Source organism: Gekko japonicus, unplaced genomic scaffold (assembly GCF_001447785.1).
Source record: "Gekko japonicus isolate JY-2015 unplaced genomic scaffold, Gekko_japonicus_V1.1 scaffold3813, whole genome shotgun sequence".
NCBI lineage: Eukaryota > Metazoa > Chordata > Lepidosauria > Squamata > Gekkonidae > Gekko > Gekko japonicus.
The window spans coordinates 38,436-60,081 of record NW_015167657.1 but is presented as its reverse complement, the minus strand read 5'-3'; the positions used below and the strand labels follow the sequence as shown (position 1 = coordinate 60,081).

General features: G+C 49.1%; 1 protein-coding gene across 2 annotated transcripts in view; it reads left to right on the top strand.

Annotated features, from left to right (window-relative positions):
• Nucleotides 1-21,646, top strand: part of SNAP47 (synaptosome associated protein 47kDa) — a 57,383-nt gene that overhangs the window by 33,268 nt on the left and 2,469 nt on the right. For both annotated transcript variants that reach the window (XM_015414113.1, XM_015414112.1), the window contains exon 4: nt 10,283-10,422. In XM_015414113.1, the coding sequence (XP_015269599.1) occupies nt 10,283-10,422 (140 nt within the window). The remainder of the gene's footprint in view (nt 1-10,282; nt 10,423-21,646) is intronic.

Below are 21,646 nucleotides of genomic sequence, written 5' to 3'. Positions count from 1 at the left end.
AGGGATCCTGTGAAGACGTGCGGATCCCCCGCCGCAGCTTGGCAGCCCTAAGTTCCAACTTTGCCGACCAGAAAACCCCCAAGCGATGTCAGGAAACCCTCCAGATCCATCGGCCTCCCGAGGCAGACCATCTTAACGAACCTGTGTTTCCAGGTTCCACCTGTCCCCTGTGTCTACGCCTCAGCTGGTAATGACAAGGAATGAAAACTCCACTCTACTAAGCCGTGGCCTTTGATAGATGTAAAGGCCAGCTGACTTCCTAAGTGAATTTTGTTTGAAGGCTTTTTTTTGGTTTGTTTAGTCTAATGGAAGCACCTAATAGCTCAGACTGTCCCGATAGCAGCCCAGACCAGCCCAATCTCCCCAGAGCCTGGCGCTAAGCAGGATGAGGGGCCACCGCGGAAGACTCTGCGGAGGAGGGCAGTGGCAAACCACTTCTGCTCATTGCTTGCCTTGAAAACCCCACGAGAGGGAACTTCACGGGGTCATTGTGGGTCAGTTGGCCAGCTGACTTCCTAAGTGAATTTTGTTTGAAGGCTTTTTTTTGTTTGTTTAGTCTAATGGAAGCACCTAATAGCTCAGACTATCCCGATAGCAGCCCAGACCAGCCCGATCTCCCCAGAGCCTGGCACTAAGCAGGATGAGGGACCACCGCGGAAGACTCTGCGGAGGAGGGCGATGGCAAACCACTTCTGCTCATCGCTTGCCTTGAAAACCCCACAAGACGGAACTTCACGGGGTCATTGTGGGTCAGTTGCAACTCAGCGGCACACTTTATTTATTTATTTATCTATTTGTCCCTCAAATTTCTCCCCCGGCCGAAGGCGGCTCAGGGGACGGCTTACGTAAAATCAACGTACAATTACAATAAAACAATTAAACCATTTAGAACAGTATTTAAAACCAATTAACAATAACATAATGAGTGCTCGTTCTGTTGTTATTGAATCACTGTTGGCTACCATATCAGCGCTCTCTTCCCATAACCGGCTCGGAGGTCTCCTGTAGATGTCTTTCAGGCGGCCGACACAGGCTGTTAGTATGAATACCAGAGGCAACAGGGCCTCCTGTCCTAGTTGTTAGTGGTGGCGGCGGCTCCAGAAGCCTGGCGAAAGAGCTCCATTTTACAGGCGGCGGCTTACATAAAATCAACGTACAATTACAATAAAACAATTAAGCCATTTAGAACAGTATTTAAAACCAATTAACAATAACATAATAAGTGCTCGTTCTGTTCTTATTGAATCACTGTTGGCTACCATATCAGCTCTCTCTTCCCATAACCGGCTCAGAGGTCTTCTGTAGATGTCTTTCAGGTGGCCGGCACAGGCTGTTAGTATGGATACCAGAGGCAACAGGGCCTCCTGTCCTTGTTGTTAGTGGTGGTGGTGGCTCCAGAAGCCTGGCGAAAGAGCTCCATTTTACAGGCCCAGTGGAAATGTAAAGGGTCCCACAGGGCCCTGGGATAGAGCCACCACCGAGAAAGCCCTGGCCCCGGTTGTCGATAGCCTGGCCTCCTTAAGACTCGGGGGGGGGGAGGCACTCGGTTCTGGGCCCCTGAACGCAGTACCCTCTGGGGAATATGTGCACCCGTAACATAACCAGTTCAGCAGTTCGAGACCCAAGTATGCCGCATGACGGAGTGAGCTCCCGTCTCTAGTTCCAGCTCCTGCCAACCTAGCAGTTTGAAAGCAAGAAATTGCAAGTAGATAAATAGGGACCACTTCAGTGGGAAGGTAACAGCGTTATGTGCGCCTTGGTGTTTAGCCATGCCGGCCACATGACCACGGAAACGTCTTCGGACAGCGCTGGCTCTTCGGCTTGGAAATGGAGATGAGCACCGCAACCCTAGAGTCGGACTTGACCGGCTTTCGAGCAAGGGAACCTTTTAACCAGTACATGACTCTGTTATTTATTGGCATTAAGTTTTCTAAAGCTTCTCAGGTATTATTTCCAGTATCCTTTTCTAAATCAATAGGTGCCACTTGCCACGTAGACCAATATCACAATGTTGCTTGCATAAAGCTAGAGAGAAGGGCTTGGCCAGTTCCTCTGACTGCCCTTCGGGGCCCAGCAAAGGTTTGTGTCACTTGGCCCTCGACATTACGGACCGCCTGAGTCCAGACAAAGAGCTGCTTACAGTGGAATCCATTCCCGAGAGATGCTAACCCGGCGTTCTACTCGTGAAAGCCGGTGCCAGCAGTCACTCTTAGCTTTCTGATTTTCCATTTTACGAAGAAGTCCTTTCCCTGCGGGCAGGTCACGTTGTGCTCGGTAGCCTCTACCGGCATGTCACCAGGAGCTTTGCTTGTGGAAAAGTTTCCGATGACTCTGACTTGTATGAAGTTGGAGAACTGGTCCACCCCGCCCCCGGTGGTGTCTGTTCTGGCGGAGAGTGGCCGCCCAAGGTCCTGCTTCCTCTTAACAAGACGTGCCAGGGATTAGGTAGAAGGCATATGCTCTGCCACTGAGCCATGGACTGCCATCCCCGCCAGCACGTTTTTCTGTGTGTGGCTGGATCAGAGAGTTCAGAAACGGGGGTGTGTGCAGCCTCACTGGCCTCCCCTCCCTCCCCCATAATAGGGGCTTTAGAACTCTTCAAGGTGTTGTGTTGTAATTAGAGAATCAGAGCCGAGCGTGTCGTTCGATTCAGCCATGTTGGCCTGGAGCAGCAGAGCAAAGGTTGGGTCCAGTGGCACCCTTGAGACCCAACAAAGTTTGTGTCCATGTGGAGTAGTGGGGAATCAAACCTGGTTCACGAGATTAGAATCTGACAAGAGGGGACCCCCAACACAATGTTGCTGGAGCCCGAGCCCTTTCTGGCATGGTTGATGCGGGTGGGGGAAGCTGGTGGCTGGCTGGCTTTGGTCCTCCTGTGTGCCACTGCTCCTGCTGCCAGTGCTGCTTCCTCCTCTCCCTCACCTAACCAAGTTTTATTTATTTATTTGATCATATTTATAGCCTCCCCGCAAGCAGGCTCAGGGCGGCTCACGTTACTTAGCCCAACCTGCCAAAATTCATGTAAACATTTAAAACCATTTAGACGAACAACAGGTTTCAATTGAAGTGCACACAACAGTTGTTAAGGCAAGATGGCATGCTGTATAACACAGGGCTAACACACTCCACTCAGCAATCTCCATGTCTTCACGGTAGTATGGCTCGATCTCAACTACGCCACAGATATTAATCGTGATATTAGGGCTCTTTAGCTTGGAGAAACGACGACTGAGGGGTGACATGATTGAGGTTTATAACATTATGCATGGGAAAGAGCAGGTAGAGAAAGAGGTCCTTTTCTCCCTTTCTCACAATACAAGAACTCGTGGGCACTCCATGAAATTGCTGAGCAGGCGGGTTAGAATGGATAAAAGGAAAGTACTTCTTCACCCAAAGAGTGATTAACACTTGGAATTGACTGCCACAGGAAGTGGCGGAGGCTAGCAGCATGGACGGCTTCAAAAGGGAATTAGATAAGCATATGGAGCAGAGGTCCATCAGTGGCTCTTAGCCACAAGGTATAGATAGGGGCTCTGGGGCAAGTGATGCTCTGTCTTCTTGGTGCTTGGGGGTTCCCCCCCCCCCCCCCGCAAGGCAGTTGGAATGTCTGGTGGTGTGTAGGTCCCAGGATCATGTTTTAAAAGCTGCCTGGGGAGATGTGTTGGAGTGGGTGGGCCATTAACCTGATCCAACATTGGCATCTCTTATGTTCTTATGGTAGTGGTGGGTGGCTCCTAACGAAAGTTGTGGCTTAAAACAAAGGGGGGGGGAGAAGCATGCGAGGCAAAAAGCTGGCCGGGCACCCCACCAAGCGGCCGCTCAGTGCTCTGTTTGCATGCCCACTGAGCTTAGCCACTCCTCCAGTGCTGCTGCCCCTTTGAATAGAAGCCGCAGCAGCCACTGATGGGGCACAGGACTCCAGCTGTGTGTGGGTGGGGAGAAGAACTGCGGCGCCGGGAGTCCCCTTACCGTCCTCCTGTTTACTGGCAGTCCTGGAAATGGCGGGGACAGTTCCTGCGGCAGTGGTCTCTGCGGTGACATGGACGGATCTTACTGCGGCAGGCCGAGCAGCAGCTGGGATGGGTATTGCCACCACCGGTTACCTTGTGGCTCCAACGGGTTTTCCCGGCGGTCCTAGCGGAGGCAACAGCACAAACCGTTGCTTTTCCCGCGGCTCAGTAAGCACGCATGTGCACAGAATGCAGTTTTACTTTGGGGGGGGGATTTTAGTATCCCCCGTACACTTTTAAAAACATTTTAGATTTTTCTGCAGACCAGGGGATTCTCCCAAGTGGAAACTGTGGAAATAAGTATCTGCATGCACAGGGGGCCCTTGGCTATTAGATATATAGATGCTCTCAACCACACTGGCACGCACACAATCGCTTATACCCAGAATGAAACCTTGTTGGTCTCAAAAGCGCCACTGGACTCAAACTTTGCTCTTGCATTGTAATTGCCTGTCAAATATGGTCACCTCCTGAACCGGGAGCCGCTTTACGTGAGATCCTTGCTTAAACCTGAGCTGCTGCTCCGGTGAAATCTCGCGGTGTTCTGAGGGAGTGCTGTGCAGCGTGTTCTGCGGCCACCACATTTTCCTCCGTTTGTCCCCATGCCGGCAACTCACCAGTGCACCACGCATGGGTTGTTGGGTTTTTTTAAAAAAAAATAAGGTTGTTCAGAGCCATTAGGGTGCTGTCGGACAAGATCCTGAAAGAGAGCCTCGGGACACACATGCAGACCAGGGCTATTTTTGGGCAGGAACGCACAGGAACGGAGTTCCGGCTGGCTCCTGAGTTGGCCACGCCCAGCAGGAACTCGTTAGCATAACAGGCCACACCCAACAGCAGAAACTCATTCGGATTGGCTACATTAGGGGTGTGTGGCCTAACATGCAAAGGAGTTCCTGCTACAAAAAAAGCCCTGGGTTTTGACAACAAAGTAAACAGAATAAGAAGCAAAAGGTGGGTGTGGCTGGATGACCACACTTCTGGTAACATGGGGGTGTGGCCTAATATGCTAATGCGCTGTGCTGTTATGGGTGTGGCCTATTATGCTAACGAGTGTCTGCTGTTGGGTGTGGCCTATTATGCTAATGAGTTCCTGCTGGGCTTTTTCTACAAAAAAAGCGCTGATGCAGACAAACTGCAGCCGGTGTGTTACAGTCAGAATGCACCGAGTAGCATTTGCTTGATTTGCTCAGGTGCAAACGGATGGTTTCAGACCAAGTTTGCATTTGTGCCGGTGTGAGTGGTTCTCCTGCCGCAGAGCCGCCCATGGCCCAGCTCAGGAGCTAGCGCTGTGATAACCAAATAATTCCAGGGGATTAAGAGTTTGCCGTAATTACTCCTGCGGGGATTTAGAGGCTTGTATTTTTAGCCTCCGCTTTTGTGTCTGCCTTTTGCATTAAGTAACACAATCCGCAGCCGCGGGGCAGGCTCTGTCACCGGGCCAGACGCCTTGGCACGGGTCCTTCGAAACCCCCGAGCGCGCTTTGGCTTCCGACGTGCTTTCTGGCCCGGTGCCCCACAGCTGTCATTGTGGTGCGCAGGACTGGGCAGCGGCCTCTTCCTCTAACTCTAAAGTGTGCTGCCCCTTCTGCCGGTTTACCCTGAGCATGGTGGCCGGGGGTGGGGGTGGGGTGTCTCCTAAGCATCTCGAGAATGAGAGACACTTGGTGCTAAGCGCCCACAACTATCTGTATTGCAAATAATGGCCTTTAATTGCCACACTTAGTCGGTATCGGGTACCGTGGTCAGTGCCAGCGCTTTAAATAAACCACAGGTGGCTCTCCGCTTCGGGAGTCGCCACCCACCTTCTACCCTGTTGACTCGCTCCGGGTGCTCCACTGTCATCCGGCTGGCATTTTTTGTTCCGAGGCCGGGCGACGACCGCGTGTGCAGCTGGTTGCCAAGGGATCGGCAGTCTGTTGTTTGTTTGACGGGCGCTGAGAGAAGGGAAAGGGCATCGGCTCATTGGGGGGGGGGAGATACAGAAGGATCGGAGGCAGAAGAAGCCAACAATAACTTGAACTCTCTTTTTTTTTTTGCCAACCCCAAATAGGAGGAGGTGGGGGGGACCAGACGTGGGGAGAAGGTCACCGTGGCTTTCCCTGCAGGATCAATCATTTATTGAGCTAGTTTGGTGTAGTGGTTAAAGTGCGCGGACTCTAATCTGAGAGAACCGGGTTTGATTCCGCACTCCACCACTCGCAGCTGCTGGATGACCTTGGGCAAGCCAGAGTTCTGTCAGAGCTGTCCTTGAAAAAGAGCAGTTTCTGTCAAGAGCTCTCTCAGCCCCGCCTACCTCACAGGGTGTCTGTTGTGGGGAGGGGAAGGGAAAGGAATTTGTAAGCCGCTCTGAGACTCCTTTTGGTAGGGAAGGGCGGGGTATAAATCCAATCTCTTCTCTCTTCTTCTGGTGTGACCTTGGGTGAGTCACAAGTTCTCTCAGAGCTGTTCTTTCAAGAGCAGTCCTCAAAAGAGCTTTCTCAGCCCCCCCCACCTCACAGGGTGTCTGTGGTGGGGAGGGGAAGGAGTTTGTAAGCCGCTCTGAGACTCCTTTGGATAGTGAAGGGCAGGGGATAAATCCAGTCTTTTATTATCATCATCATCATCATCATCATCATCATCATCATCATTATTATTATTATTATTATTATCCCGGCTCTTCCGCAACAAATGCTGCTCAAGATGGCTGCTGACGGCAGTGTCAGATATAGATAAACAACAATAAAAATCAGTATAAATGTCTAAAATATCAGTATCCAAAATTGGGAGCCCCAAAGGCCCCACATCGCCCAGAGTCCTGCACAAGCAGGGGTAGAGCGATTAACAAATCAAATTAATAATAATCTATATATCTAATAGCCAAGTCGTCCCCTCCATGCGGATATCTAAATCTGCACATCGGGGGCACCTGGGGGGCAGGGAGATTTTCCTGCACATCGGGGGCAATCCGCAGATGTGCAGGAAAAGCTAAAAAGTTGGGGAAAATATACGGGGGATATTTAAATCCCTCAAAAAGTACAAGAGTGATCCCTGCACACGCACAGAGAACGGACCCGCCGGGCACGTGTCGTGCTGCCGGGGGGGGGGGGGGGGAGAAGCCTTGGCGGGCCGGTGGTTGTGAGCCACTTGGGCCTCACCAGTGCCGTGGGGGGGGGGGGGAGAAGGCTTGGTGGGCCTCAAGGGTCCGCCTGCTGGGCTCACCTGCTGCCGGTTCCTTCTCCTGTGAAGCTCCTGCAGGCCGGGAGCTGTGGGGAATATTCTCCCCCTCGCGCGTGAGTATCGCGGGTCCCCCTTTTTGTCATAATAGAAACTGATAACTAGAGGGTAGAAGTAAGCAGAGCCAAACAGAGTCTGCCTGATATAAACACCGTCAAGGAAAATCTTGTTGAAAACGTTCACCTGTCCCACAAGGGACGCGTTTCCTCTGACAAGGCAGTACTCCCCTTCCTGCTTTGATTTTCCTTCTGTAAGAGAGAGGTCTCCCCATCATCTTTGATCTTTTGTGTCCTGAACCCATTCCATCTATGGTGGCTCTTGAAACACAAGAACGGGAACTTAGGAAGTCCCGCATCGTACCCGTGATGGAGCTCCCTTGCCCTGTGTACCTGTGATGGTACAGTGTTCCCTCTAAGCTGAGTTAGAGTGAGCTAGCTCACAGTTTTTTTAGTCTCCAGCTCACACATTTTTGTCTTAGCTCAGGAAGGAGGGCTCCCGAGCAAACTAATTATGCAGTAGCCAAATCGCTCGCTCACAACTTTAATGCCAGTCGCTCACAGAGTAGAATTTCGGCTCACAAGACTCTACAGCTTAGAGGGAGCATTGGTGATGTGCCTCACTTGCCTTTCGCCCAGTGAACTTTAGCACCACAGATAGTCCATTTCAGTGTTCCAGTCTGAATTGTTCAAATCCGTCCACTCTTCCCCATTTCTCCTCCTCAATTCCTGACTTCTTCCCACCCGTCCCATTCTAACCTTCTCCTTCAGAGATATAAGGCAGAGAACTTGCCCTGTGCGTATTCTGTGCAGAACTTAGCAAACAGGTATTTTAGCGGTTTGAGGACAGTAGCCTTGTTGGTCAGCAGCAGGAGAGCTAGATCTGAGTCCAGCTGTTGAAACAGATGGGAGGGGCAAAAAAAAACTTTTTTGCAACTCCGATCCATTTCATTATGGTTTGCACAGGGGAAGACTCCTCCAGAGGACTGTACCCTGATTGTGCAACACTCTCCTTGAAGAGGAGGAGGAGGAGGAGGAAGAAGAGGAGGAGGAAATTGGAGTTATACCCCGCCGTTCACTACCTCACAGGGTGTCTGTTGTGGGGAGGGGAAGGGAAAGGAGATTGTAAGCCGCTCTGAGACTCCGAGTGAAGGGCCGGGGTATAAATCCAATCTCCTCTTCTTCTTATACCCAGAATTAAACTTTCTTGGTCTTGATGGTCTGACTGATATCTGACAGAGGGATCTTTGACTCTTGAAAACTTAAACTCTCACAATCTCTAAGGTGCTCCTGGACTCTAGATATTGAAGAAGAAGAAGAGGAGAAGAGATTGGATTTATACCCCGCCCTTCACTCGGAGTCTCAGAGCAGCTTACAGTCTCCTTTCCCTTCCCCTCCCCACAGCAGACACCCTGAGAGGTAGGCGGGGCTGAAGCTTTGAGAGAACTGTCCGTGAGAGAACAGCTCTGACAGAACTGTGGCTTGCCCAAGGTCATCCAGCAGCTGCAAGTAGAGGAGTGGGGAATCAAACCCAGTTCTCCCAGATTAGAGTCCGCACAATTAAGGTAGGGGCACACATGTTAATTCAACTGTTAAGCTTTTGTAGATTCTCTAGAGAAGATTGTACATCCAGAAAATGCTTCTGTTTTTTTCCTAAAGAACTCGATCCTGGCACAAAGTAATTTTCTTAGCTACTTAGCAACTCCCTTACTAGTTTGGACGAAGAGCCACTAGAATTCAGCATTCTGTCTCCAGTAGCGGTCAGACCTTGTCCGCTTCCAGCCACTGAGCGTGGCACAAACATGCAGTCTAGACAGAAGGCACTTCTGGTAGTTTTCTCTACGTGTTTTTGAGTCCACTGCACGTTTGTGCTACAGGAAAGAGCATGTTTTGCTTGCATTTCATTTGTGCTCCAGCAGGTGGCATAATGCAACTGCCTTTCTTGTGCAGAAAAGATGCAGTTTGGAAAGCGTCCCATCCTGTAGGTCCGGGGTGTCGAACTCATTTGTTATGAGGGCCACATCTGACATAAATGAGACCTTGTCGGGCCAGGCCATGTGTGTCATAAAATGTAATGCCAGGTAGCAGAGATATAAACTTTATAAAGGACACAAACACAAAGGGTGGGGTTTTTTTCTTAAAATAAAAACATGATTAAACCATTAGGACTCTTGCAATATTTTGTTTATTTAACAGTCTCTGACAACTGACACCTCTTGCTCTGAATTATTTCATCAAAATGTGGCAATCTTGAGTATACTGTTCAGGCGTGTATCTGTAGGCTGCAAACCTACAATGACGCAGCAGCAGCAGAACTGGAAGAAGCAGCATCTGTTAACATTAGTAATGAGTGGAGATTCTCTGGGAGTGGGAAGCTACCCTGGTTTCTAACCTGGTTTGGTTGGAAGCAGTCCAAACTAGTGAAGGGCTTTTCCATGAATCCCGCTTTCTCCATGGCTCAGCCGAGGCTCTGAGCCCAACGGCAAGCAGGCAGAGGAAGATTCTGATGTCAGTGCTCCCTCTAAGCTGTGGGGTCTTGTGAGCAAAAATTCTCCTCTGTGAGCGACTGGCACTAAAGCTGTGAGCGAGCGATTTCGCTACCGCATCAATTAGTTTGCTCTGGAGCCATCCCTTCCTGAGCTAAGACAAAAATGTGTGAGCCGGAGGCTGAAAACCTGTGCGCTAGCTCACACTAACTTAGCTTAGAGGGAACACTGGTTTCGATTCCCTCTTCCTCAACACAACCAGCAGGTCAGAATCTCCCCATGTCCCAGCATCGTAACCCTCAGTGTCTCTCTGACCCTAGCAGTGTCAGCGAGTGCTGTGAAGCTGGCAGCGAAGTTGTGCAAATTATAACGTAATCAGAATGCAAAGAAGCTGGTCCCACACTTTACAGAGGAGGGACTCCACACAGGGCTGCCAGTTTTGGCAGCAGCCCCTCTTTCTTACAGCATGCAGTTGCGCCTGTGCAGTACGACGAAGTGTTCTCCAAAATGTGTGATAGGGGAGCAACGCACAGCAAAGAACTGGGGCCTCAGCCTCGTTTTGTCCCCCTTGCAGCCACAGGCCTCCTAGGAAGCGTGATGCAAGCCGGATCGATCCCGTCGTCCTCTCAGGGAGCGGGTGGAGGGTGCCAGCAGGCTCAGCTGCAGAAGCAAGAGGAGGTGGTTTCTGAATCCGAAGCTCAGGAGCTGAAACGGGTAAGCCGGGGTGGGGGGGGAGCGTGGCGAAGCAAGCAAGCTGCCCTGTCCATGCCAGATTTCCTAATGCTAAGGTGGGCATTGTGTTGATACCTTGTGTGCCTGTTTCCCGTCTTAACGGCCTAGCCTCTTTTGCTTTGTAAGACACTGGGGCTGTCTCTCTTCCGCGTGTGGTGCCTAGGCTTCTGACGGTTTGGCGATGTCTAACAGAATAGAGGACCAACCATAAAAACTTAATGCATATAATACAAAAATACACGTATTTATTAGCAAAGAATTAAAAAACATAAAAGGGCCCAATCACACCTCATGTAAAAATACCAAAATCTTACACGCAAGGGCCAATGGACTTGGCCTGACGCATTTCGGCCTGCATAGGCCTTCTTCAGAGGTCAAACACAATGAGGAACAAATTGGCTTATATCATAATACAATACTTTATAAATACAATCATACAATTATGCAACATGGATACAAGATGGACCAGAAAAGAATTGCTGAAAAGAAATTAAAAATGTGAAATTTAAATACATATACTAAAATGAATAAAGAAACAATACATATTTTCAGTCAGTTATCTATTATGACGCCAAGATCTCTCTCTTGGTCAGTCTCTGCCATTTCAGACCCCATCAATGTGTATTTATAGTTAGGATTGTTGGCTCCAATGTGCATCACTTTGCACTTGGCCACACTGAACCCCATTTGCCACGTTGACGCCCACTCACCCATCCTCGACAGATCCCTTTGGAGTGCCTCACATATTGACTTCCGAAGTAAAACCGCTAGGCACCGAATAAAAGTATAAATGAGGACTCCAGAGATGCAATCTGCGTGCCAAATGATATTTCACTGATAATATCGAAACAAAAAATGTACAAACCAATGCAATCTGCAGTATTAAAACTTAATTCAAAGAGTGATTAATACAAAGAAAAGTAATTAATAAATAAAATCATTATCGTTTTATTGTTCGCCCTCCATTCTGTGTAACTCACCTCTTCAGGTTCTGGTTCCCAGGTTTCAGGGTGAAGTCCCCCCCCCCTTTTGTCCCTAGTTGGCTGTGTCTAACACAGGCCTCCGTAAATCTTCTTTGACTAGAAGTCTTCTAGGGCTCTAGAACTCTATGGAATTGTATAAAATCCTGGGTGGAAAGAGAGTAACCCGTCTGAATGGCCGTCCATCAGAAACCTGTCTCGTTGGCTTACCAATGGGATACTGATTTTTTTTCCCCCTGGCACAACTCTATTGATGGAAGGGGGGGGGTTGACCCCTTTCCCGCTGCTCACTGCAGGCTGCTCACTGACCCGTGCAGCACTCGTTGGTGGGGGTCCTGTGACTCCAGGTATAATCTTTCCAAGGTTCCAGCGGATTGCAGGGAGGGAGAAGAACTCGGGGGAAGTTGGTGCTCTAGTGGTGCTCCCTAAGGAACAAGTTGTTGATTTCGTCTAATGTGAAATCCACCCCTCTTTATGTTAGCGTTGTTGTTGTTAATATTGCCGTTGCAATTATTTGCAAAAAAGATTTATCCCGCCTTTCTGCCTTGAGTAGGGCCAGCAAGGAACCTGGCTAAACATGGCTAAACGACATTTTGAAACCATTAAAATCCACCTTCCCCCCCCAAGAAAACCCCCACACATCATTAAAACCATTAAAAACAGAGTTAAAATATGTACAAAACATAAAAACAGCAATTAAAACATTGGTTAGGAAGCAGAGATCATTGGCGGGACAGCGAGTATAACAACAACAAAAAAGTCTTCACGTGCCAGTGGAAGATTGTAACAGGAAGGAACAGATGAATCTCCCTGGTGATAAAGTTCCCAAGCTTTGGTGCCGTGACCAAGAAGGCCCTGCTCCTGGGTTGCCACCCGCCTAATCTCAGAAGATGGGGGCCCCCCAAAGCAGGGCCTCTGAAGGTGGCCATAGTGGTCAGGCAGGTTTGTATTGCCTCTTCCACACTTGCGTCACCTTTCATAATCATCCCTGTCTCCAATTGCTCTCTAAGAGGAACAAAAGCTATTGAGGAAGAATCAGCTTGGACTCTGCAAGGGAAGATCTTGTCTCACGAGCCTGTTAAAGTTCTTTAAGGGGGTGAGCAAGCATATGGACAAGAGTGACCCAACAGCAGCAGAAGAAGAGGAGATTGGATTTATACCCCCGCCCTTCACTACCCAAAGGAGTCTCAGAGCGGCTTACAAACTCCTTTCCCTTCCCACCCCACAACAGACACCCTGTGAGGGAGGTGGGGCTGAGAGAGCTCTTGACAGAAACGGCTCTTTTTCAAGAACAGCTTTTATCAGAACTTGTGACTGACCCGAGGTCACACCAGCAGGTGCAAGTGGAGGAGTGGGGAATCAAACCTGCTTCTCCCAGATTAGAGTCCGTGCACTTAGCCACGACACCAAACTGGCTGTTGTTTACCTAGACTTCCAGAAAGCTTTTGATAAAGTTCCTCATCAAAGGCTCCTAAGTAAACTCAGTAGTAATGGGATAAGAGGACAAGTCCTCTTGTGGATTAAAAACCAGTTGATTAACAGGAAACACAGTGAGTACAAATGAGCGGTTTTCACAGTGGAGAGAGGTATCTCAGGGCACAGTACTGGGTCCAGTGCTTTTTTAACTTGTTCATTAATGATTTGGAGTTGGGAGTAAGCAGTGAAGTGGCCAAGTTTGCAGATGACACTTAAGTTGTTCAGGGCGGTGAGAACCAGGGAGGATTGTGAGGCACTCCAGAGGGATCAGTGTGGCAAATGAGATTCAATGTGCTCATTTGCACATTGAAGCCAAAAATCAACTATAAATACACGTTGATGGGATCCGAACTGGTAGAGACTGACCAGGATTGAGATCTTGGAGTCGTGGTAGATAACTCACTGAGGATGTCACCTCAGTGTGCAACGGCAATAGAAAAAGGCAAATGCGATGCTGGGGATTATTAGGACGGGAACTGAAAACAGATCAGCCAGTATCATAATCCCCCTATATAAATCAACGGTGCAGCCTCATTTGGAATACTGTGTGCAATTCTGGTCACCACACCTCAGAAAGGATATTATAGCATTGGAAAAAGTGCAGAAAAGGGCTACTAGAATGATAAAAGGGTTGGAACACTTTCCCTATGAAGAAAGGTTCCTTATGAAGAAAGCTCTTTAGCTTGGAGAAACAATGACTGAGGGTTGACATGATCGAGGTTTACAAAATTATGCACGGGATAGAAAAGGTAGAATTACTTTCCTCCCTTTCTCATAAGACAAGAACTCGTGGGCACTCAATGAAATTAATGAGCAGTAGGTTTAGAACAGATAAAAGGAAGTCCTTCTTCACCCAAATGTGGAATTTGAATTCACTGCCACAGGAAATGATGGTGGCTACAAGTGGAGAGAACTTCAAGAGGGGACTGGATGAACATATGGAGCAGAGGTCCATCAGTGGCTCTTAGCCACAGCATATAGATGGAACACTATGTCTGGGGCAGTAATGCTCTGTACTTTTGGTGCTGGGGGGGGGCGACATTAGTAGGGCTTCTGGAGTTCTGGCCCCACTGGTGGCTCTCCTGTTGGAATTTGGGTTTTAGCCAATGTGTGACACAGAGTGTTGGACTGGAGGGGCCACTGGCCTGACCCAACATGGCTTCTCTTGCGTTATTAGAGATTTGCCAGCCAACCTCTGCTGCTCATAAGACCTTTGAACGTTTCCCACAGCCTTCTTTTCTTCAGCTTCAGGGCACGAAGTCTGACTTCGGCAAAGGAGAAGGTGCCACAGCACAGACCCAGCAAAACTGCACATGGCATGAAATGTCAGAGTCTGAATTCTGTTGTCTTTCACAGGCTCGAAGCAGCTGTATGTTTGCTTATGTTTCCAGCAGCACCCAAGAACCTGGCTCTGATGCTCTCAGAATGCAATCCTTCTTCATTCACTAGAGGGGAAGCATAGCCAGCATATTAGGCTGTGGATGCAGGCTGTGTTCAGCTGCAGCAAAAAATGTCGTGGTTTATTTAGAGTGTTGCCCATGTCACATTAGCTAATCCGTTCTAATTTTAAAATGGCACGGTGCCTTCACTGGTGGAAGACTTAGCAGGGGTGGTAGCAACTGGGTTTCATGAGATACTTGAAGGGGCTTCTGGCAGAGAACGCGGGAAGTACCGCTTCCGTTTTTTTACTAGACTGCCCAGCCCTTTTCCATTTTGCCTTTGGAAATACAGAGTCTAAATGGGTGGGGCTGCACTCCCCTTTAAGGAGCAGGCCGGTAGCCTGGGTGGAGGAGTTGCTGGATCCGGGCCTACTGCTGGATAAGCAGGTGGCAGCAGTGTTCAGGGTTGCCTTTTAGCTGTTGCAAGCCTTTCCTGCACAGAAAAGATCTGGCCACTATGGCGCATCCCCCTGGAAATATCTAGATCAGATCACTGTGATGCATGCTGCGTGGGTTGCCCTTTGGAAACTTGGGAAAGTGTTTGGAAACTTTGGTACAGAATGCTGCAGCCAGAATGTTAGAACATAAGAAAAGTCATGTTGGATCAGACCAGTGGCCCATCCAATCCAACACTCAGTGTAATACAGTGGCCAAAACCCCAGTGCTATCAGGAGGTCCACCAATGGGGCCAGAGCTCCAGAACCCTCCCCCCACACACACTATTGCCCCCACAAGCACCAAGAATGCAGAGAAGATAAGAAGCCATGTTGGATCAGGCCAGTGCCCCATCCAGTTCAGCATTCTGTGATGCACAGTGGCCAAAACCACCAGGTGCCCTCAGAAGGTCCACCAGTAGGGCTAGGACACTAGAAGCCCTCCCACTGTTGCCCCCCCAAAAAGCACCAAGAAGACAGAGCATCACTGTCCCAGGACAGAGTGTTCCATCGATACCTTGTGGCTAAGAGCCACTGACGGACCTCTGCTTCATAATGTTGACTGAATTGGATCACTCTGGTTTCGGTTCATCTACTCTGGGTCCCAGTTTGTTCTCAGGCACAATTCAAGGTACTGGTGTTGACCCCATATGGTTTGGGGCTAGCATACCTACTCCCATACGGAGGTTATAAAGGAAGACCTGTGCAGGGCTGTTAAAAATAAGACATTTTGAAGGCCATGGATTCATAAGATTGCTATAAATGGGAAGCAGCTTGACAGCATTTAAGAAGAGATTGGATTTGTACCCCGCCCTTCACTCAGAGTCTCAGAGCGGCTTACACACTCCCTACCCCTCTCCACAACAAACACCCTGTGAGGTAGGCGGGGCTGAGAGAGCTTGTGACGTCCACTTATTTGGGAGGGCTGGTTTTCCCTTTAAAAGTGCTCTTCTGTAAACTGGGTAGATTCGGCTGCCACCAGGAATTTGAGGATTTCCAAACCTTCTCTCTGTTTCTCTTACTGGTAGGGTAACCCAGGGGTCTAGGCTTTTCATGGATCTATGTGGTCCTGAGGAAGGATTGAATTCAGTTCTGGGATAACTTGAACAAAAGATGATTATTGAACTAAGAACAAAGTATGAGGTTGGTCATTCTGTAATTGTTTAGGATAAAGGGACTTGTAAATATGTTGGTCAAATGTATCACACACAGCCTTTTTCTCCTTTTGTTTGTTTGTTCCCTTGAGGGAACAGCTCTGAGAGAACTGTGGCTTGCCCAAGGTCATCCAGCCAGGTGCAAGTGGAGGAGTGGGGAATCAACCCCCGGCTCTCCCAGATTAGAGTCCGCCCACTTAACCACTACACCAAACACACACACACACACTCCCATATGAGTCTGAACTCATCTTTTGAGGCTTTGGGCGCCCCCTGCCTTTTGAGATTCCATGGGTGACCGTTGTGGAGCTCCCTCCCAAGCTCCGCCCCCTCCTCTCACCGTCTTCCACCAGAGGGTGAAGACTTTATTTTGCCTGGCCTTTCCTCGACAATCCACCCTTCCCGTCTCATACAATTTGCCGTCTTTCGTCTTGTGTATGTATTTTTAATTCTGTCTTTATGATGTGTTTTTTTTACTATGCCTGTTTTAATCGTTCGCCACCTCGGTGGCCCCGATGGGGCAGAAAGGCCAGAGTATAGATATTGTGAATAAGCCCCCGGTTTCTTTTTTTCCATAGAAATGTCAGGCTTTTCAAAAACCTGTTGACATCGCTTCAGATTCAGGACCACAGGACTCTCTCTCTCTCTCACACACACACACACACACGCCATTGTGTAATTACGCAGCTGACAAATACTAATCTCCGTGAGCAGGAAGTCCTGCAGTCTTGCTGCTGGACAATCTTAGGCTGTTTTTCTGATCAGGGCAGAATAAAAGAGTGAGGATGGCTGGTTCAGAGAAGGGCATACTGTCATTTCCCTCCTGCTAAAGGCTGCCAAGTTTCCTTGTGTTCATAGAATCACAGAATCATAGAGTCGGAAGGGACCTCCAGGGTGATCTAGTCCAACCCCATGAGCAATGCAAGAAATTCACAAATACCTCCCCTTCTACACCTGCAGTGACCCCTGTTCCACGCCCAGAAGATGAAGTTCTTCCTAATGTTTTGCTGAAAACTCTTCTGATTTAATTTCAACCCATGGGTTCTGGTCCAACTTTCTGGGGCAACAGATAACAACTCCGCACCATCCTCCATATGACAGCCCTTCAAGTACTTGGAGATGGTCATCATACCATCTCTCAGCCGTCTCCTCTCCAGGCCAAACATACCCAGCTCCTTCAACCTTTCCTCATAGGACTTGTTCAGAACCTTTCTTTACCCTAACTAACAAATAGGGATGTGCATTCAATTCGGACCTCTTTCGGGCTGCTGCAGGCTGATTCAGATTCTCTGATCTGAAACGGCTTGCCGCCGAATTGCCATTGAAGTCAATGGCGAAAACATAGGGTATATTCTGGGGGCTGGAGGGGAGGGGGAGCTGCTGGAGCCTCTCCCCCCCAAGTTTGAAGAACATTGGACCAGGGGGTCCAATTCTACGGGCCCTCAAACAGGTTGCCCCTATCCCTTCTATGGTGGGGAAACTGACATTCGGCTGGCGGAAAGACTCCTGAATTGGCTGGTAGTGCCGAAATTGACATGCAGGAGTCTTTATGCCGGCCAAAATTGATTCTTCCCGATTCGTCCAAATCCGAATCGGGCCGAATTCTTTTTTTTTTCTTTTTTTTGGCACACCCCTACTAACAAATAGCCGGTGTTTTTATCCCACCCTTTCTTCAGAGAGCCCAATAATACACTGCTTTTACCCTCACCACAGCCTTATGAAGTAGTTTAGGCAGAGAGAGAGAGAGTGTGTCCAGCTCAACATCACCTGGTGAGCTTCATCGTTGAACAAGGGTTGTAGTGTTGGTCTGCCCAGTCCCAATCCAGCCCTGTCGCCCCTGCCCCACGCTGCCTCAGGCTAGCCTCTGTGGGTGGAGCTGTCGATGGCGCAGTTGGCAAGAACTCCCCAGGCTCGTAGGCTTCACCTAGCCTTGGTCCACCTCCCCGGAGTCTGTAGACAGAAAGCGAGCGTACAGAAACGAATTGCCTTTGGAGCAACCCTCATGACACTCCTCTGGGGAACTGGGTTTGGATTTCTCAGTACGGCAGAGGAGGAATTTGCCAAAAGGCCATTTGAAGCAGGAGCCAGCGGCCATCTTGGCAAACTTTGCTAAGGCGTGGATTTGCCTTCTGAGGAATCCCTAGCTTGATATAGAACATCCTGAAGTATATTACAAGAGAGTCGTTCCCAGTAATGTATGGCTGCGAGAGTTGGACTATAAGGAAGGTCTAGCGCCGAAGAATAGATTCTTTTGGGGAAAAAATTAAGTTACACTTAGCTGCATTAAGGCCGAGTGCTGAAGAATAGATTCTTTTGAACTATGGTGCTGGAGAAGACTCTTGAGAGTCCCTTGGACTGCAAGAAGATCAAATCAGTCAATCCTAAAAGAAATCAACCCTGACTGTTCCCTGGAAGGCCAGATAATGAAACTGAAGCTCAAATACTTTGGCCACCAAATGAGAAGGGAGCACTCACTGGAGAAGACCCTGATGCTGGGAAGGATTGAAGGTCAAAGAAGACGGGGACGGCAAAGGATGAGATGGTTAGACAGTGTCACAGATGCAACGAACATGAAATTGAGCCAACTTCAGAGGACGGTGGAAGACAGGAAGGCCTGGCGTGATCTCGTCCATGGGGTCGTGAAGAGTCGGACTCGACTGTGCGACTGAACAACAACAACGTTACCGGCTAAATATCAGGAGAAACTTCCTAACTGTAACAGTGGTTGAGCAGTGCAACAGACTGCCTCGGGAGGTGGTGGAGGCTCCTTTGCTGGACATTTTCAAGTGGAGGCTGGACGACCATCTTTCGGGTATGTTGTAGGGCTATCTTTCGGCTGTGCTCCTGCAGATGCAGGGGGTTGGACTAGATGACCTGCAAGGTACCTTCCAACTCTAACATTCTATGATTCTATATTCTGATCAGTGTTCCCTCTAAACTGAGTTAGCGTGAGCCAGCTCGCAGTTTTTTAGCCTCCGGCTCACACATTTTTTGTCTCAGCTCAGGAAGGACAGCTGCAGAGCAAAGTAATGTATGCAGCAGCCAAACCGCTGGCTCACAACCTTAATGCCAGTCGCTAACAAAGTAGGATTTTTGCTCACAAGACTCCACAGCTTAGAGGGAGCATTGATTCTGATCTGATCTAATGTGGGAGAACCAGGTTTGAATCCCCACTCCTCCACTTGCAGCTGCTTGGATGACCTTGGGTCAGTCACAAGCTCTGGCACAGCTGTTCCTGAAAGAGCAGTTTGTGTCAGAGGTCTCTCAGCCCCACCCACCTCACAGGGTGTCAGTTGTGGGGAGGGGAAGGGAAAGGAGTTCGTAAGCCGCTCTGAGTAAATGGCGGGGTATAAATCCAATCTCCTCCTCCTCTGTACTGCTTGAACTGAGAGGCCAACCTAGAACACACCCACCAGTCTCGTAGCTGCCCACTACGTGAGGAGACAGATCATACTGGATAAGCTGCCTTTTAGGGAATCCTGTCTGCCATGCCTAGTCTCCTCACGAGGAGCTAGCGCTAAGTGTCTAAGAGATCCTGGATCACAGTTTCAAAGTGGATGTTCAACTGCTTCCATCGGGGAGCTCGTCTGGTGCTCGAACACAAGGCAGCGGCCAGGGCACCGCCGTCAATCTGACATTCCCATTAAAAGCTCGGGGTTATTTTTTTAAGCGATTGTGTCAGTAGCTGTCGTCTCCGCTCAAGTATAGATGAGGGAAGGAGGCCCCATCGAGTTCCTGCGGTTGCGCTTCTGTCTAACTACCCAGAGCTGACATAACGTCAGTGAAGATGGGAGGGGATGAGATAATATTAGCTCAGGCCCTGTGGTTGGAGAGAGCTTGCTGGCTACATTTTGGGTTTGGCAACGTAAAGCCAGTGTGCTCTTATTTCTGTTTTTCGTTTCTGCCAATGACTGATCTTGTCCCACCTAGAGGCCATGGGGACATTGGTGGGTTGTGCGGTCACCCCCCCCCCCACACAAACATATTTCTGGTCCCATCCTCTTGCCTTACTTGCTCTGTTAATTAATATAGATCCATGTAGCTCCATTTTCGGAAGCTGTTGTGGCTCAAGTGGTTAAGACACTGTCGGTAGTTCGGCAGTTCGAGACCCGAGTGTGCGGCATGACGGAGTGAGCTCCCGTCTCTAGTTCCAGCTCCTGCCAACCTAGCAGTTCGATAGCAAGAAATTGCAAGTAGATAAATAGGTACCACTGCAGTGGGAAGGTAACAGCGTTCGTGCGCCTTAGCGTTTAGTCATGCCGGCCACATGACCACGGAGAAGTCTTCGGACAGCGCTGGCTCTTCGGCTTTGAAACTGAGATGAGCACCGCAACCCTAGAGTTGGATTCGACTGGCTTTCAAGCAAGGGAACCTTTACCTTTAGCTCCATTTTCCCCACTTGGGGCATGACTTGTAAGCAGTGCTCCCTCTAAGCTGTGGAGTCCTGTGAGCAAAAATCCTACTTTGTAAGCTACTGGCATTAGAGTTGTGAGCGAGCAATTTGGCTACTGCGTAAATTAGTTTTCCCTGGAGCCCTCCTTCCTTTTTTTAATGTTATATATATATTTATTGGTTTTTCACAATAATGCACAAATTAATAGTAATTAATCATTATTCATACCATCCTATTAACACCCTATACAACAAATATACTATACAGCAGCAACACCAACAATTATCATTATTCACTTTTTTCTCTTCATCTCATTCACCCAATAGCCAGCCCTCCTTCCTGAGCTAAGACAAAACTGTGTGAGCCGGAGGCTAAAAGACTGTGAGCAAGCTCACACTAACTCAGCTTAGAGGGAACATTTCTTGTAAGTGATAGGGGGGAGGTGCTGTGGCACCACAGAAGAGCCTCCGCTTTGCATGCAGAAGGTCCCAAGTTCAATCCCCAGCATCTCCAGTTGAAAGAATCAGGTAGCAGGTGATGCGAAAGAGCTCCGCCTGAGACCCTGGAGAGCGGCTGCCAGTCTAAGTGGATGATATTGTACTTGATGGACCAGAAGTCAGCAGTCTTGGCCTTATAACTCAAGCAGGGTCTAGCGGTATGCTGGAGATCCCAGAAAAATGTTGTGGCTGCTGGGCCCGGTTAGAGGCATATCCCCCCCCCCATGGGCGTGTACTGTTTCCTAGTCAGAAGACGAAAAGCAATGCAACATTATGCCTTTGATTCCCCACTCCTACACGTGCAGCTGCAGGTGTGACCTTGGGTCAGTCCCAAGTTCTCCCAGAGCTGTTCTCTCAAGAGCAGTCCTCAGAAAAGCTCTCTCAGCCCCAACTACCTCACAGGGTGTCCGTTGTGAGGAGGGGGAGGGGAAGGAGATTGTAAGCCACTCTGAGACTCCTTTGGGTAGTGAAGGGCGGGGTATAAATCCAGTCTCTTCTATTGGTCGTTGGTGGGGCTGGCACCAATAAGTCCTCCCTCAAAGGCCAGAATAGCCTCATCAAAGGCCCTTCAAACACCCCCCCCCTTTGCCTTTTACTGGCAGAAGTGAATACTTGAAGGTTGACAATATTGTGGTTGCCTAGCAACGGCTACTGAGGGCGTTAGTTTCTTAAAGCTGCTGGTGCTGCTTCTGTCTTTTTTTTTTTAATTATTGAGATTTTTCAGCAGACCTGGGGCTTTTCTCAGATTTTAGAAAGGCCTTTCATGTCTGTCCATGGCTCCGGTCGCCAGATTTAAGTATCCACAGATGGGGCCGCATTGAGAATGAGATATA